At 46.9% G+C, this 17,719-nt stretch overlaps 1 protein-coding gene across 3 annotated transcripts in view; it reads right to left on the bottom strand.

Annotated features, from left to right (window-relative positions):
• Window positions 1–14,251, bottom strand: part of GRAMD1A (GRAM domain containing 1A) — a 41,585-nt gene extending 27,334 nt beyond the window's left edge. Inside the window, exons 1-2 of one of the 3 annotated variants that reach the window (XM_088139997.1) lie at window positions 14,019–14,251; window positions 475–694 (exon numbers count right to left, since the gene is read on the bottom strand). In XM_088139997.1, coding sequence (XP_087996123.1) covers window positions 475–694; window positions 14,019–14,026 — 228 coding nt within the window. In that variant the 5' untranslated portion in view covers window positions 14,027–14,251. Of the gene's footprint in view, window positions 1–474; window positions 2,133–14,018 lie in introns of those variants that run through there. The other 2 variants (XM_088139998.1, XM_007432202.3) reach the window with 2 other exon arrangements.
• Between the last annotated feature and the right edge of the window lie 3,468 nt (window positions 14,252–17,719).

Below are 17,719 nucleotides of genomic sequence, written 5' to 3'. Positions count from 1 at the left end.
GGTGGTGTAGAGAAGTGCAGAGATGACCTTGGAGAAGATACACGGCGACCATAAGTAAAACATTAACTTTGCCCAGGAAAACAGGAAGGCGTGAGAAGGAAGCTCAAGATTCTCCTGCCTTGACTGTCTTTACTACAAGAGGGAGGGAAGGGGAAATGCGGTCAGGCTTTCAAAATTTCTCAACCCTGATGGCTGTAAGATACGTGGACCTCAACCCCCAGAATTCCCCAGCCAGCCAGGGAGTTGAAGTCCACACATCTTAAAGCTGCCAAGGTTGAGAAACACTGGCCTATATCAATAAAGGAGACTTCCAGTATTTCTTGTGGAGTCTCTTTCCTGATCTGGCCTATCTCAAAGGGCTGCCAGGTGGTGAGAAATGCATAGAAAGGACCACACCAGCTGAGCAGTTCAACAATCAGATCTCGAAAAAGGCATTCTACCACTGTTTTACCTGCCCCCAGATGTCCATCGTACCTTGTTATTGCGAATAAAGCTGCGCCCGCTGAGTGGGTAGTTGAGAGGGTTGCCCTGAGGGGGCCCCGGTGGAGGGGCCCGCTCAGCAGGGTTATCGGTGCCCTTTTCCACCATGGTCTCCAAGGGTGGCTCTGGAGCAGGCCGGGCAGGCAGCTGTAGGAGGCGCTTTCTCAAAGACGGAGAGTTGCTGGGGGTCGTGCGGGGAGAGGTGGTGCCACTGCTGGAAGGAAGCCAAGAGGGAGCACAAAGAGCTGAGACCCAGTTGAAAGGACAAGATCCTGCCCAGGTCATGCATTTGCCCCAACTCAAGCATCAGCTCCTATGTCAAGCTGTGTCTGTAATAGCATGTGGGAATGACCTTGGGAGACAGCAGGAAGAGCTGCAAACTAGACAACCGTCATGCAAAAGAGCCCACAGGAGGAGGGAGGGTGTGGGACGCATTTCAGAAGGGACCCTCCCTAGTTTTCTGCAGAGTAAAAGGAAAGGAGGGGAGAAATACTTTTAGTCTTGCAAGATCCTGTTAATGTAACCTTACAGTAAAGATAAGAGCTAGGATTCATTATTCTTGTCTGGACTACCTCAAAAGAGTGAACGCCCATCAAGATACCTCTTGCATGATGGTTGTCTGATCTGCGGCTCTTCCTCCTGTCTCCCAAGGTCATGCCCACATACCATTACAGTGTCCTAGCCTCCCCAGCCCACTTGGGTTCCCCCACCCTCAGAAAAAACATCTCCATCTTGCTCCCACCCACCAGCCTTTTCTGCATCAGATGAGTTCATTCAGCCAACATGCTGGACCTATCTTCTGCATTTGCAATTGCCCTGGCTTCATTTGTTCAACACACTAAGCCGCACGCGCACACTCCCAAAGCTCTAGCCAACTCAATGATTTTTTCATTCATTCAATGTGTGAATGCAGCCACTCGAGCTGAAGTCTTGGCTGAAGGCTGCCTTTGAGTTTTTACTGACCTGACACAGGATCTTGTGCGGTCCCAGCCCCTCAGTAGCTACATCCAGGCTGTGCAAAGCCTCTGTACAGAAGTTTGTTTTTTCTTTTTCTTACACTAATATCCTACCTTCCCTCTACGAAGCACAAGGCTGCCTCTATGGTCTGCCTTTTTCCCCTCACGAGGATCCCAATCATCCAGGGAATCTCTTGAACTTAGACTCCTATCCCTATCCAGAACTGAAGGCAGGGAAGCAAATTACAGCAAAATTCCCATTGCTCATGATAGAGCAGGAGGAATATTAATCTAACTAAATTAGAATTGAGATTACTCTCATTCCGGGCTGATGTCCCTACATGGTTACATACGAAGGTTTAAGTGCAACCTTTGCCCAGAAAATTCCGGGAAAGGCTGCCTGTGTATTTATCCTATAGTAGCCACACGCTGCTACATAAAAAAAGATACTCTGTGAACTGTGAACTTGGAAAAAAGCCCTCATTGAGTATATGAACACTTTTGGGTGTATTTCTTTGCAGCCAGATCTGTGCTTCATCCTCACTGCTCAACAAGATATTGAACCTGGCCACTGCTACGAGGTTTGCCAGTAATGCCTGGCTGAAGCCAAACCTGTTTTGTTTCAGCCTGACAGCTGTATTGCTGTCTCAAAACATGATCCCAAGATCTGGAAAAGTCACTCCTTTCTCCCCCCCCCGCCCCCCATTCTCCCTTCTGTGGGATTTTTAAAGATGCAGAAATTCCCTTGGGGCCTGAGTCAAGCTAGGCCAAATAATGACATCAGCAGGATTTTCTGTTTCCCATCCAGGGAATTATTCTGGGCGCAGAGGAATGCAAACAGGAAACTGCTTTCTCAAGGGGTGAAACAGGATCCGAATCTCAAGCTTGGGTCACCTTAGGAGACAGTAGAGATTCTAAGGAGCCGTCAAGATGGAGCAGCAGCTGACGACAGATCTGGGGTCTTGCAAACAAGCCAGGCGCCCAGGACAAAATACGAAGAGTTGGGTGTCCTCCTGGGGACTTCAGTCCTCTCTCCTAGCAAGATTTGGCCTGTCTTTTCTGCTTCTTTAAGGGGGTCATGCTGAGGCTCCCTAACTCACGTGAAGTGAACAGGGTGGGTGGGGGGTTTATTTATTTATTTATTAAATTTTTCAACCGCCTATCTCCCCCCAATGGGGGAACTCTGGGCGATTCACAACAAACATTAGAACATAAAATATATAAACACATAAAACCTTAATTTAATTATGGTTGATGTGTCTTCTCTGTAGCATCTCCTACACTCCTAAGAGATGGAAACCCCTAACTTCTCCAGCTTAGGGAGTCTCTTCAATCCTGGTTCATCTTTCTCTAAGCACTAATAGTGACAGGATAGCCTTTAGCTACTTCCTGGGGGTGGGGGCTGTTATCCTTTTAGGGTCTTTTCTTTCAGTCTCATAGGCTTCTGTGACCCCCTTTCCTTCAAGTAAGCAAGTGGCATATACAATTTGGCACCAATAGACAAAATCCTTCCTGTACTGAAGCCATACAATCAATGGCCAAATTGGCACAGACGGTGACCCACAACTCAAAAGAAAAAAAGAGAGGGGTGTTCAAAGCCACGCGGGTCACCTTGTTCACATCAGATATACCATCCAAATCGAACCCACAATTTGGAATAGACAACTAATGTTACAGTACTCTAGATCAGTGTTTCTCAACCTTGGCGACTTTTGAGATGAGTGGACTTCAACTCCCAGAATTCCCCATGGCTGGCTGGGGAATTCTGGGAGTTGAAGTCCACTCATCTCAAAAGTCGCCAAGGTTGAGAAACACTGATCTAGACCAAACTGGCCTTTCCCTGCTCCCCTTTCCCATAATACCACTGATAGCATTGGTTCCTCATTTTGACCAACCTAAGAAGCTTTTGCAGTAGAGTACAGGTGACGCTGACCTTCCTAAGGGGGACTTCCAGAACGTGGGAGATCATTGGTTGGGGGCTACCAACAAATGAAAACTGCAACAAATTGCTGCAGTGCAGGGGACTGCCTTTCTGGAATCCAGGCACTATGTTCCGTTCCTCACTTCTGTTTTATGTTTGTTTACTTTAACATTGATGTTGGACTTTATGGTCTTATGTGAAATGGCTTTTCTGTTTGCTTATTCTAAGCTGCCCCAAGAAGCTTTATGTTCTGGGACGGCGTGCAAATGTCATGAGAAAGAAACAGCCTGCTTTCTTGCTCCTTTCAAATATAAGCCTCTTGGCCGCTTATAAAAAAAAAAAATCATTCCTATTTTCATGAGGAAAGCGGTTTGAATGGTTAAAAAAATTGTGGACGTTTCTCCAGTCGTTCAAATGTTAAGTGGAGCAGCAAGCATTATGATCTTTAATGCTTTAATACATTCCAGGGGCCATAAGGAGAGTGGGCTCCAGCGCAAAAGAAATCCAAAAAAATAGATATTGAGTAAGCGAGCCTTGTCGCAAAAGGATAACCTATTAGCTGTCAATGCCCAATGCCTATTTAGTTCTTTCCAGCTGCAACAAGCAGGATAATGAAATAAAACTTAATCTCCTAAAGAGAGGGTAAACATTGTAAGTCTGGCAAACTGGTAGACAGGTATTTGCTTGCTAGCTTATAAAAATAAGCCTTTGACGACCAAGCAAGAAACCTTCTGGAAGGGAGCTCCCTTTCTTTTTCCTTCCTCCTTCCCCAGCCAATGGGGTGCCAAAACAAGATTTTTATATATAATGGCCTGACGTGCTAATCATCGTTTTAGGATGGTCATTATTTTAAACACAAATATAAGGACAGAATTGTAAAAGTCTACTACAGTGTTTCTCAACCTTGGCGACTTTAAGATATGTGGACTTCAACTCCCAGAATTCCCCAGCCAGCCATGCTGGCTGGGGAATTCTGGGAGTTGAAGTCCTCATATCTTAAAGTTGCTAAGGTTGAGAAACACTGGTCTACCAGCTTGGCATCTCATCCTCCTCCCTCCAAACAGCACTGCTATCTTCCCTTCTGACATGCCTGTCTCCAAAAGCAGACTAATCTGGATTTAAAGAAATCCAGGCTTGAAACCTAGGCTTGTCAGAGGTGAAACGATTCCAGCTTCTGTGAATCCAGACTGGAAGACTTCCATTTAGACAGCACAGTAAGCTTACAACTTAAACCTCAGGGCCAGGCGTGATGGAAAGCGGTCGGTTAAGATGCCCCCCCACCCTCCTGGAGTGGGGCTTCATCCTTCAAACCCATGCAAGGCCAGCCTTTCTCTAGGACACGATCTTTCAGGTGTGGGGAGTAAGAACATCCCCACTTTCTCCATCATACTCATGCACGCAGCCTCCCCCCCGCCCCGACCCCCAATCTAGCAGGGAACTTACCGGCCACCCGGGGATCTGCCTTGCGTCCTGGTGCAAACGAGAGCGAGGAAAAAAGAGAGCGGAGGAAAAGGCATGAAAGACGAATATTTGTGCAGAGGGCAGAGAAGAAAGAGAGAAAGGAGGAGAAGCAAATTGTGGCTGTAGGCTGAAGACCACCTGCTCTTCTTTTTGGCTGTGTGTACATCACCCGCTTAGTTTAGCTCTTGCTTCCCTCGTTCCCGTCCTCTCCAGACAAATGCTTGCAACAGGTGGTTATTTTACACTGAACAGCTGCTTTGGGGGGGGAGAATATTGCACACAAACCAGTGTTTTGAAGGATCACTGCTCACCCGACTGCCCTCCAGCTTTTCCAGGGAACATCAGTTTGGCCAAGCCCACCTCCCTATGCTCCTCCCCCAAAATTTGTTGGGGTCCTATGCTCCCAAGGCGTGGATAGGAAAAGGCACCAAGTTTCTGATGCCGCAAAACAGTTTTGCTCCAGAAAGGTACATCCTGCCAGCCTCCTTCATTGCATTGCTCGGTTCTGTGAATGGCATTTCTGTTCCTGGGTTCTCCAACTCAAGCAGTAACAGCTATATCTGAACCCCACTGGTAGGGCCAACAGGACTGGGCCATCTGAATGAAATTGGCACTGCCCATTGCTCCTAATTTCCTCCGACACGCTTGGCAAGCCTCTCCATCACCCATTCCACCGATGGCGTTATACAACTTTGGACGAGATGGGAACAGTTTTAGAACCCCTTCCGATCCGGATTGCTAAAAACCAAAGCCACAGTTTCCCACCCTTTTGGGTGGGAAATAAATAAAAACTAAACTAAACTCAATAAAGACAAAAACTAAATGAAAATAAACACACTACTTTTAAAAAGACAAAGTTCTCTCAACATTTCCCACGTAGGGGTGAGTTTTTCTTCCTTTGTGGCCCTGTCCCCAAAATACAAAGTGTGGCCCCCAGCCGGAGGTTGCCCATTCCTGATCAAAGGAGCTTATGGCAATACACGTGGCATCGCCCCTTATGTTGTTTTCACAACAGCAAATCAATGTGGTTGAAAGAAAAGGAATTGGCTCCAAATCACCCAGCAATTTCTGTAAAAACCTGGATCTGCTGGTCCCGGAGCAACCTTCTGCCAGCCTTCAAAACTGGCATTCTGAAAGCATTTCTTAGAAACCTAAGAAACCTTTTTATATACATCTTCCCCAGCCTTCCATGACCTTCTGGAAGGCCCTTAAAACATGGTTCTGCCAAATAGCTTGGGGTTCCCATGACAGAGTGGGGCCTGCTAGATAGCGATCTGATAGTTAATTGAATGTACGCTTTTGTATGCTTTTCGGCCGTTTTCTCTTTGATTTTTCTCTCTCATTAATTTAAACTGGTTGTTTTTCATGGTTTTGGGGTATCTTGTTTTATTATGTACACTGCCCAGTCACCACGTGAGCTGGGCAGCTATACAAATGTGACCAAGAAAGAAAGAAATAAACTCCTCCAACAGTAATTGTTTAAAGAAATCATTTTCTCCTGTTTTATTTCGCTTTCACCTTGTACGTATCCTGGCTTCATCTTGTTCATGCTTGTTTTTTTTTTTTTTTAATCTTGTTTCACTATGCTCTGCTTTTATTTCCTTTTTTAGATGGACTTTGCTGTTTGCTTCTGGAATAATGTTTGGGCTACTATAAAGGGCTTTGTGATTTGCTGTAACGAGAAGCGGCATAAAAATTATTTAAATATTTCCAATTTATTTGTAGAAGTTATCGTATTATAATTATAACGTATAATATAAACACGATTTATGTTTCTGTTATGCTTCTATATTTGTTTAGAGAAGTGAGCACTAACTGTCATTCACATACACACCCTTCCTGCTTGCCTGTGCTTTCTGCAACCCCCAAGCCTGACATAATTATGGTATGTCCTGGGCATGTCCACCCAAGTGGGTGTCGAAATCTGAAAACTGCCAAGAAATCGTGAGAGTTATAATCACTGGAAATGTCCCAGGTGAATCAGACTACGAACTGCATGGTGCCAAAAAATTTCAACTCTCCAGTGACCAAACAGTCCCAATGTTCTGAATGCATTTATCTGGGATTAGAGTTACCTCTGAGCAAGGAAGTCCTCAAGATGGTGATGACCTCACATTATGAAGGGTGGTTTTTAAAAAAGAAGGCATTGCAAGGAACTCAGCAGGGTCTCTGTAAAGTGGAGGACCATGCAGGAAAATGTGAAATGCCTTTCCGTCTAAGTGTAAAGCAATGTGTGGGAGGCAGGTGGGGGGAAAAATCTAACTTCACATTTATATTGATGGCGACTGAGCTACCCGGGATAAATCATGCCTATGAATCAGAATTCAGACTTTCATTTTAATTTTTTTTTTTTTTGCAAGGTTGATCACTGACTTAATCAGTTTCCTGGGTTTGCAGAATCCACTGAGCTGTGGACTAACCACATGGCCATGGTTGAAACAACTTGCTAGGTCCCGCCCAAATAAGCAAAGTTAAGATCACTGAGCTTGGGATCGGGTGCGAATGTAACCGCTAGGTCTACAGCTAACCTGGGGAAGGGTGCTGTGTGAACACTGCCACCAAATACCAAGTTCTGGGACAAGTGCTATAGCTCCTAGCCAATCAATCGCATCGGTTAACCCCGTTGCTGCTGCTGCTGTAAAGCAATGCTGGGAGAGAAGGAAGGCACCCATTTTTGGTTCAGAGCAAGCTATTCCTACTGAATCGATTCCAGAAATGCCTTTGGATGGCAATACGGGGCGACATCTAATGCAGCCAATCTAGAGGGTTGGTTAGGAGCAGAGGACCCGCAACACCTCATCACCAGGAGCTCTGGAGGCCTGGGAGGATCAGCAGATGTGAAAATGAGGTTGATGCTGGAACATCTCTTTGGGTATGCACAAAGATTCTTGGTCAAGAACAGGGAAGCTTTTCTGACTTAAGGCTCACATTCTCTCTCAGGGAAGGCACCAGAAACAGTCTAGCAGGAATGGGTGAGGCCGTGTGTAGGGTGGGCCTGCACCTTTCTCATCTTTTTCTGCCACTGGTTTATCATCTTTTTCATTCGGACAACCCAGCGGATCAAACTTGCCAAAAGATTGAAATTGCCTGCCTTTCTGATAGCCAAGGACCACATGAGCCACATGGCCACAAGTTGCCGACCCCCTCGCTGTACTCACTGTTACGTATACCGTAAGAGTGAAAAAGGAAACAGTCTTGAGAGTTTTAGAGAAGGGGATGGCCAGCAAGGTTGAAGTACTAAAGAAATCCACTTCTAACCCCTAAAATTCTAGCAAACTGGCCACATACAAGTCGTTTTTGGCATTAGTCCCCAGGAGTCTCCTGGAATTACGTTGCTGATGTCCTCTATTTATTCCTTGTTTTATTTCTGGACTGAGAAACAAAAACCCAGTTATTTCAGAAATATTCCCTTACTCTTAACAAGAATGCAAAGATGCTAACTTGGAAAAGGGTATTCTACCTAATTATTTCCACCCCAGAGAGACCTGAAGTATCCTTATACTAATGTTTCTCAACCTCAGCAACTTGAAGATGTGTGGACTTCAAATCCCAGAATTCCCCAGCCAGCAAGGCTGGGGAATTCTGGGAGTTGAAGTCCACGCATCTTCAAGCTGCCGAGGTTGAGAAACACTCCCTTATACTTTAATGTCTTGTGGCAGTGAAACCTTTACCACCAATAGAGTAACTCCTAATTGCAACCCCCACCCCCACCCCAAATATGGAGGTACATGGAATCAAAAAAATAGCTGGGTCTTATTGCATAGAACAGATGCCAGGCCATGATAGTTGAATTTTTTTGAGCCCCACCAATATCTTTCATTCCCCCCTCCCCCCATCATTGGCCATGCCAACTAGGGCCTCAGAGAGTTGTAGTTAAGCAAGATTTGCTAGATCACAAGTCCTCTAGAAGGTGCACTTGATTGTTTTATGACAGATGATGATGCAACACATAAGGTGTGTGTGGGAAAACAGACAGCGCATGGCTTTCTTTCCAACCTTTTTTCGAGCCTGGCCCCTGAAGGCATCTGTATTTTCTTCTGCGTGACAAACGAGTCAGGAATACACATGTGTCTGCATACACATGCATTTCCCCCCCCCGGGAGAATTCAAGGTATGCGCATACATGTTGCCTGCTGGGGGCTAGTACATGTATTGTCTCTGTTAGCATGTGCTTTGGTGTGAGGATCTGGTAAAGGTAGGTTCAGAAGCATTGTCTCAGTGTGAATTTCGGTTCTCCATTGTGTTGTGTTTGTGCGCACGGAGAGGCACGGGATAAGTTGCCTTTGAGTCACAAGGCCCAGAAGGAGGAAGACAGGGGCCTTAAGAACGGAGTCCCTAGCAACGTTCTGAGCTGCCCCCCAACAGGGATGCAGTGGGATTTTCTTTCTCTGCAGCCCCTGGCCAGATCTGGGCCATTCATAATTGCTGGGAGTTGGGCAACATACAAGTTTAATAATAAATTATTATTATTATTATTATTATTATCATCATCACCATCCATCTTTCTCCTGCCAGACTAAATTTGACCCTGTCTGTTCTGACTTTGAAGCACTATCCTGCTGAGCACAGACCTACAGACAGACAGACAGACTGAAAAAGTCCTGCACCCTACACAGACTTTCTTTCCAACCTTCTGTAGGACTGTTGGAATGGAGAACCAAGCAAGACCGCAGAGAAAGTTCCTGGACAGCCAACGGAAGGCCACGCAAGTTAGTTGCAGAAGCAAGAATAACACAGGGTGATGTTGCATTCACTGGAACTGGGAGAGGAAGGAAGAATGAACTGACTCCCCCCCCCCCTTTCTCCCATGATCATTGCAGTCATAACACTCTGTGCTGGCAACACGTTCATGCTGTTGGCCCTCACTTCCTGGGGTTGACCTTTGTGTAGCACTGAGCAGCCTCCTGCCCTGTCCGCACATGAGACAGGGATCTTGAGGGAGGATGTGGTTGGGAGCAGGACTGCACAGGAACTGAAAGGCTGGTGTGCTATAAACGGCAAACAGGCCATGATGGTTCAGCACCACCAACAGAATGGGGAGGAGACATGGGGACTTGGATCATGCACGTTGCACAGCCGGAGACCATGTGCCCATAAAATAGATGGAGAAGATGCTACTCAGGAGCCTGGAACAAGACACCCCAATCTTCCTATGCTCCCCTTCCTTGCTCTCAGCTCCAGGCAGTACCAGCAGAAGGCACAAGTAGGGGGGAGGCTAGATCCGATACCCCAAGGTGCTGTATCGCCCCCGGAGGACTCTCAGCATAGCACAGCGCTCAAAAAACATCCCTGTAGAGTAGCGTTTCTCAACCTTGATAGCTTTAAGCTTTATGGACTTCAACTCCCAGAATTCCCCAGCCAGCCATGCTGGCTGGGGAATTCTGGGAGTTGAAGTCCAAGCTGCCAAGTTTGAGAAACACTGCTGTAGAATCAAGCTAACATGCTAAGGCAAATATTTCCCCTGGTCACTTTGGGAAGCTTTAGTTTCAGGGCAGAAATGAGCAACCTGAGGGTGTAGACCCAAATGTGTTCCTTAAACTTTTTTTCTTTTGGCTCCGGGGACCCTTTCTAATCCACAGCCCTTTTCCTTCATTTTAAGCTGAGGAACACACAAAAGCTATAGCAAAGGCTTGTTTGAAACACAAAGATCTCCTTTTCCTCAAAACAGGAACAAAACAGACAATTCTACTTCTGGCCACCCACGTTAAATGGCCTTAACATCTTTGGTATCACTGCCCTCTCATTCCGACACTCACTCTCTCCCCATCCCATTAATTACAGCTGCTGACCACAAAAAGATCATTCACACTTGTCTGGGGGGTGCTAACAAAATAACAAAAAAGGCAAAAGATGATTCCCATGTTCCTCTGCAAAGGATTTTGGAACTCAGCTCTTAGGCTGAGTTAATGCAGCATGTTTTCCTGCATTTCCTGTACACTAACCAAACGGCACAGGTTTGCACAACATATCCAAGTCATTAAAACAAGGATCCAAGTTAACCGTAACCAAGCCCAGCATGTTCTGGAAACAGAAGAGAATATCTGTCGCTCTGGGTTGAACTGTGGAGTTCTTGGTGCTTGTTTGCAGATGTTTCATTACCTAACTAGGTAACATCATCGCACTGATGGCGTTAGCTAGTTGGGTAATGAAACGTCTGCAAGCAAACAACCAAGCTCAGAGAGCATCAAGAACTCCACATGTTCTGCAGATGCAGACGCCAGGTTGGTAACTGATTAAGTTATGCAGCTGTGTGAATACAGCCTCCAAATCACATGCAGTTCTAGCAACATGGGCCTGGACTCCAGAAGTTTGTCTTCCGGATTATGCGGTACAGATGCTGGGAGGGAACAAAAGAGTTGCACCAAGACACTCTTTTCACGCTTCCCTGGGCACAGGCAACCCACTTAACCTTGAACAGTTCAAGTGAAGCACAAGTAATCCAACTGCACGATCAAGGGCCAACTGTACACAGGAGGAGATGTTAACTATCTGGAGATACAAGACCTTGCATGGAAACCCCATGCCTATACTCTTATTGAAACAATCTTCCTGCTCCACAGAACCTACTCATAGATACGGAGGCTGCATCTACCCCAAACATGCCTATCAGCTTCCAACTGCATCACTGAGACAAAATTCATACTGATTCAAGTTATGGAAGCTATTTTAGGAAATTCAGCTTGGAACCTCAGGAGTGAGCACCCCTTGCAAAATCTTCCTTTACGTTTTAGTAAAGGCTGATCTGCCCCATGGGCCAATGGCGATTTTTCTGTAAAAAGATTGTCTCCAAGCTCCCAAGCTCGTGTCTACTGAGTGTTTTAAGCACTCAAATGGCCTTTTAAAAGTGCAAAAAAGATGGCTTACCCACAATGCAATTGAAGGAATTTCTCTTTTTTCAGTAATGTGAGAAAGGAACCTCAGCGGATGAGTCTAACTTCATGTGGATTCTAATTCATTTCTTTGGAAGCAGAAAATAATGTCCCATAAGGATAGACCAGAGACAATCCTTTTCTCTTAACACATGACACTTCTAATTTGTTAATACCTGGATTTCAATGACCTTGTTTTCTCTTGAGGACTGAAAAATGTGAATTGATCTATACCCGATTAACATGAAGAGGAACTTGCCATGGGGCCGAAGGTAAGAATGAATAGTTGTGTTCACACAACATGCACTACCTAGTTGTTAATAAACTCATCTGGGGAATTTCAAAATATACTGAACTGTCCATTCACCAAATGGCCCAAGTTTACACAACATGCCAAGCCACGAAATAACTAAACAAGGACACCCCCCCCAAAAAAAACAAACGAAATCTAGCATTTGTATATATATGCAGCCACAGTTGCTAATTTCATAACTGACTTCCTTAAGTGGGCTGTGTGAATCTAACCAGTGATTTTCTGGCACCCCAATGGTCCTATGATCTTCACGCACTCAAAATCATGTGGCTGGCCTGCAGGGTTTTGAATAAGGAGCTCAGAACTTTTAGAACAGTGCACACCATTCAAAAACAACGATCTCTGTGGCAATTTTTCAGGGCTTTTGAACTCATCTTCCTCTCCCACTTGTATAAGCAGAGGGCCCGTAGATTAGAAGCTTGGGCAAATAAATCTAGTGCCTCTGGAGATCCTCTTTACCGTACAATTTTATATTCAACTCCTTCAGTTGCTAAAAATACATTTCAAGATTCCCACAAGCTGGCTGCTTTGCCCAAGAGGCTAATGATGTTTCTCCAGAGTAGAGAAGGAATCGCAGGTGTTCTGACGCGCTCAAGGATACCCCTGTTTCAGCGCAAGACGAAATCACATACATCTGCTCAAAAGCACGTGGCATGTCTGTTTGCTCACACATTTGTTGACACACAGGTCAAAACATCAGGATCATCCAAGAACTGGCTGACATTCTTCCTGTTGCAGCCTCTGTCTATGTGGGGGTTGGGGGTGAGGAGTGAACAACAGGGGACATCAGTAGCCTGTGCAATATTGGGACAGAAAAAGTTTAAAAGCTGGAAAAGAGAGAACGGGAGGCTGCATTTACCCAGCGTGTATAACCTAGTAATTCACTTTCACAAAATATACCGAACCATAAACTAACCAAACAGGCTGGCCTCACACAAGACAGGAAGCCACAGAAAACATAACCAGGTTTAAAAAAGGCCAAGATTAGCAAGTTGTGTGAACCCAGCCTTCCCCATGCTGGCGCTTTCCAGGCACTGAGCTCCATTCCCCATCAGCTGGCTGTCCCCGCAGCTGGAGAAGATGGTCATTGCGGTCGGATAATACCGGGAACGGAAAAGGACCGGCCAAAGGGTTCTTGAGCCGGCGCGCGCCCCCGCCAGCCCAACAGGCGCGGAGACCCGCACGCCCCCGCGCAACAAAGGCGCTACACAACACAGAGGACGGCCAGCCGCGAATCGCCGATGCCCCAGCAGGAGACGGCGAGTGGCTTGAACGAAACCCGTGTGGGGAGACGGGGAGATGGGGAGGGGGGAGGAGGAGGAGGAGGAGGAGGAGGAGGAAGAGGAGAAGGGGCGGGGCCAGCCTGAGCTGAACCCTTTCCCAACCCAGCCTTCGAAAGAGAGCTTGAGAATTTGCACAGGGGCGCGCGCATTACCCAGGGGCGGCCCTGGCTGGTCCTTTCCTGGAATTAGAGACCAGCGTTGCGGGGGGGGGGGAGAAGGGGGGGCGTGTGCATCTCCTCCTCCTCCTCCTCACCGCGCGTCTCGGCTCCTTCCTTTTTGCCCTCCGCCAACCAGAATCGGCATCCCCCCCCCGCTCCAAACCAACCGTCGCCGTTGGCAAGGATGCCACGCACTCTCTTCCACCAACCCTCCCTCCCTCCCTCCCTCCCGGCAGCTCCTTTGTCCCTCCATCTCTCCCTCCATCCTCCTGCCAGCTGACAAGTGACCAACCCCACTCGCAAAGCGTAAAGCCGGCGGACGCAGAGCGAACCCGCCGGAGATCGCCGAGGACTGCGCGGCCCTCCGATGCCCTCTTCCCGCCCGGATCATCCCCTCTGCCCGCTCCCCCGCCTGCCCAGCCGCAGCGGAGCCCCTTCCCCCACGCCGGACCGCCGCCGCCGCCTCCCTGCGGCCGGACTGCGCGCCAGCTCCCGCCGTCCGCGCCTTTGGCCAGCCCGGCACCCATCCGCCGCCACCGCCGCCGCCGCGTCCTCCCCCCTGCCGCGCGTTCCTTACTCGAACATAGCCCGGCGCGGCAAGTGCGGGGCGGGGGCGGCCGGACGCCCCCCTCCCCCGCCCAGCCGGGATGGAGAGGCGAGCGAGGGTCCCGGCCGGCGGCCCCGCTGTGCCGCGCGGAGGAAGAGGCAGGCCGCTCCTCTCCTGCCCGCCCTCGACGGCGGCCGCCCCTTTTGTCGCACGCACCCCCTCGGCGGCTCCCCCGCCGCGCCGCGCGGCCGCGAAGCCGAGCGAAAGGGAGGGGCCAGGAGCAGACGGAAGGCGGCGTGGCTGGGCGGGAGGGGCGGCGAGCCGCGCTCCGCGGGTACGTGGAGACCTTTAGCTCTCGTGCAAAAAGAAAGAAAGAAAGAAAGAAAGAAAGAAAAAGAAAGAAAGAAAGAAAGAAAGAAAGAAAGAAAGAAAGAAAGAAAGAAAGAAAGAAAGAAAGAAAGAAAGAAAGAAAGAAAGAAAGAAAGAAAGAAAGAAAGAAAGAAAAAGAAAGAAAGAAAGAAAGAAAGAAAAAGAAAGAAAGAAAGAAAAAACGTCCACCAAAGGGGGAGGATAGCCAGGGAAGGCAGGGCCTAGTTGGTTGCGATGCCCAGCCTCGGCTTCGCCCGGTCCTTTTCCGGAGAAGGAGAAGAGAGTCTTAAGGAACAGACGATTCCTGGTTTCAGCGGGGGACCGGGCGAGTTGCGGGCTGCGGCCGAGCCGTCAAGCCACGCGGGGCTCAGGCGGTTGACCTTGGCGGATCAGGAGGACGCCTTCCGGAGAATCACCTGTCTAGGCACGTACCCCACTTAGGAAAAAAAAAATCAGCTCTGAAAGGAAAGCGCAAGGGTATCATTCAGCACATGGGAAACAAATATATATTCATGGCAGCAGAATCAGTCTGACATCTATTTTGGGGGGGGGGGGTCGGAGGCCAGCAATCCACATTTTACCCATCCTGGTGGGAAGAGGCTTTTGGACTGACAAGGTTGGTTGTACCCGACTCAGCACAAGGCGCTTCTCCTGTTTCTTACACCCACCCACGGGCACGCGTGTGTCGTTAAGAAATTGTAAGGAGGTTCTCTCCGCTCCGCTTTGCTGCCCCCACATTTGATGGATGTTGGAAGTTGGAGGTCTGTGGTCCAAGCAGGAGCAGCGCTCTTCAGCTGGGAAGGGGACCCAGGGCGGAGTTGGGGAGAAAAAGATCGTCCGTTTGTGGGTGGCTTGGATGTACATATACTGGGCTGGATTCCTGACTGAAATTTTATATATGCTTTAACCTGGTGAGCCATACATTGCCTGACTCACTCTCAACCTTTGAATTTCAGGGCTCAGTTCTAAATGATACCCTGGATCCAATCCACCGCTGCATCTTGGAAAATTAAGGCTTTACATACACTCATCAACAGAGTTTATTGATTACTAACAGCAGCTTTTCAAAAGCAACATCTGCTCTGGGTGGGAGACTCCCCTGTTTCCAAAAAAGATGACCAAAATCCCATCTGACAAGGGATTGCTAGAGGATGGGAGCTGGGGAATTACTTTCTTTTTAACTCCTTGTGCTGTGGTTATCGATACACTGACCATGTTTATTCATCAGTAAATCAGACAATTCAGGGATGCTTGCTCTAGGGCAGTGTTTTTTAACCTTGGCAACTTTAAGATGTGTGGATCTCAACTCCCAGAATTCCCCAGGCAGCTTACTGGCTGGGGAATTCTGGGAGTTGAAGTCCACACAAAGTTGTGAAGGTTGAAAACACTGCTCTGAGGCAATGGTTTTTCATCCCTGACAACTTTAAAATATGTGAACTTCAATTCCCAGAATTCCCTAGCCAGCCCCACACATCTTAAGTTGCCAAGGTTGAAAAATACTGCTCTAAGGAAACTATTTTAGGATTTCAGCTATGGGAAGAAGATCCCGTGAAATCAAGACTCTTGTCTGAGCAGGCAAGTGCTGTATAGAATTAACACTGAAACTATCTATCATCCATTATAATGAATCCTATTTTCTCACATTTACCTCTCTTCCATTTTGGTCTTGTTCCTCCATTGTCTTTCCCTTAACTTGGAGACAGCAATGTGACATTTTCTTCTTTGTAAAAGCTGTGCCAATTCAAAGCATTTTATAAATAAATATATCAGGATAAGTTTACGGTTGTTATTGTCGTCATTGGTCAGCCATTCTGCACCAAACTTTTGAATCGGCTTCTTTTTCTGTCTGTAGACATTAAAATGAAACTGATCACTCTGCACTAAATGTGATTCTTCCTTTAAAATATTGTTAACGACTGGCTCTACTTGTGTTCACATCTTATTCAGAACTGCAGTTGATTGATTATGCGTCATCAGGTCAATGTCGACTCTTAGCAACCACACAAATCTTCTCTGTGACGATCTGATTTATGACAATTCAGAACCACAATCCTAATCCTAAAATGATTGCACTGGGCAAATTCAATTCATATTTTGTGTTGTATATTGCCAGGTGTCGCTTCTTGAATGGTTCATTGGGAGTATTTTTCCCCAACATGCAGACCTACACACAAACATTTGGAGTTACTTCCATGATGGAAGTTACGGAGTCTTTCCCAAATGATGGAAATGACTGTGTGCAGGAAATGCCATATTGTTATGCCCTTGTGCAGACTCATTCAGAACACGCTCTGCCTTCAAGGTCTTTGTGGAGCTGTATCACTTTTGGTTGGTCCTCAGACAGTAAAATTTCAGATCAGAAAAGTACAGCATACTTAAGAACAGCAAAAGAGGCTGGATCAGGCCAAGAACCGCCTCCTGGGGCATCCTGTGTCACATGATAACCAATCAGATGTATCCTGGAACCTCATGAGAAGAGAAGATGGCCAATCCCCATCCTTCTTTCCCAACAGCTGCAATCTAAGGAATGGTGCAGAGGTTTCAAGAAGCAAGGCTACCTGCTATTGATAGTTTAATCTTCCATGAATTTGTCCTTCTTAGCAATGGGAAGCGTTGTTAAGGAAGTTACCATCTGAATACCTATAACCTCATTACATATTACTTATTTTGTTTGAATTGATTTTTAATTCATAAAGCATCCAAGTTGCCTAATGCAACTTTTTTTTCTTCAAAACACCTGGCTTCCAGGCTATTTCTAGGTGCCTTTGGAAGAGCTAATGTTTTACCAGTTTACCAGTCTTCAGTGGTTGGAACTGAATGTAATTTCTGACCCTGGAGGCCTTGCACCCTTCTGTGTGTTCTTCCCTACAAAGCCTAGCTCTCCACCCTTCACCTTCCAAAGATGATTTGTGATAACAGTCCCAGGATTGGGAATCCATCTGGCTTTTCTCTTTTAAGCTTTAGGATCTACTCGGGTGGTTCAGGGTTGTGCATCTTGATGGTTATGAATTTCCGATTCCTCAATGACTGGAATAGTTGCTAATAAGAGCACGTAACATCAAGTCCATCCAAATCAGTAAATATCCCCTCAACAATGCAGGGAGCCATAGGATGTTGAAAGCAGCACAGTTGAGGAAGCTAATAAACCATGTTCATGCCACCGAGGAGTGACAAGTTGGGGTTAAGAGGCTCTTTTAGAGGGGAAACCCAAACTGAACAAGGAACATTGACATACATTCGTGATGCTTCTGTTGAACTGTTGTAATGCATTTTTTATTCTTTCCAAAAAAAAAAAAAGTAATTTTTCTTAGCATTTGTCCCACATAGTTTCAGGGTCTGCTTGTTTTTGCACACCACTCACC

The sequence above is a fragment of the Python bivittatus genome, unplaced genomic scaffold, assembly GCF_059951505.1.
Source record: "Python bivittatus isolate LINGU-HERP-01145 unplaced genomic scaffold, Pbiv_v1 ctg000310_np1212, whole genome shotgun sequence".
NCBI lineage: Eukaryota > Metazoa > Chordata > Lepidosauria > Squamata > Pythonidae > Python > Python bivittatus.
The sequence above is the reverse complement of the archived record's forward strand: the minus strand, read 5'-3'. Positions and strand labels throughout refer to the sequence as shown.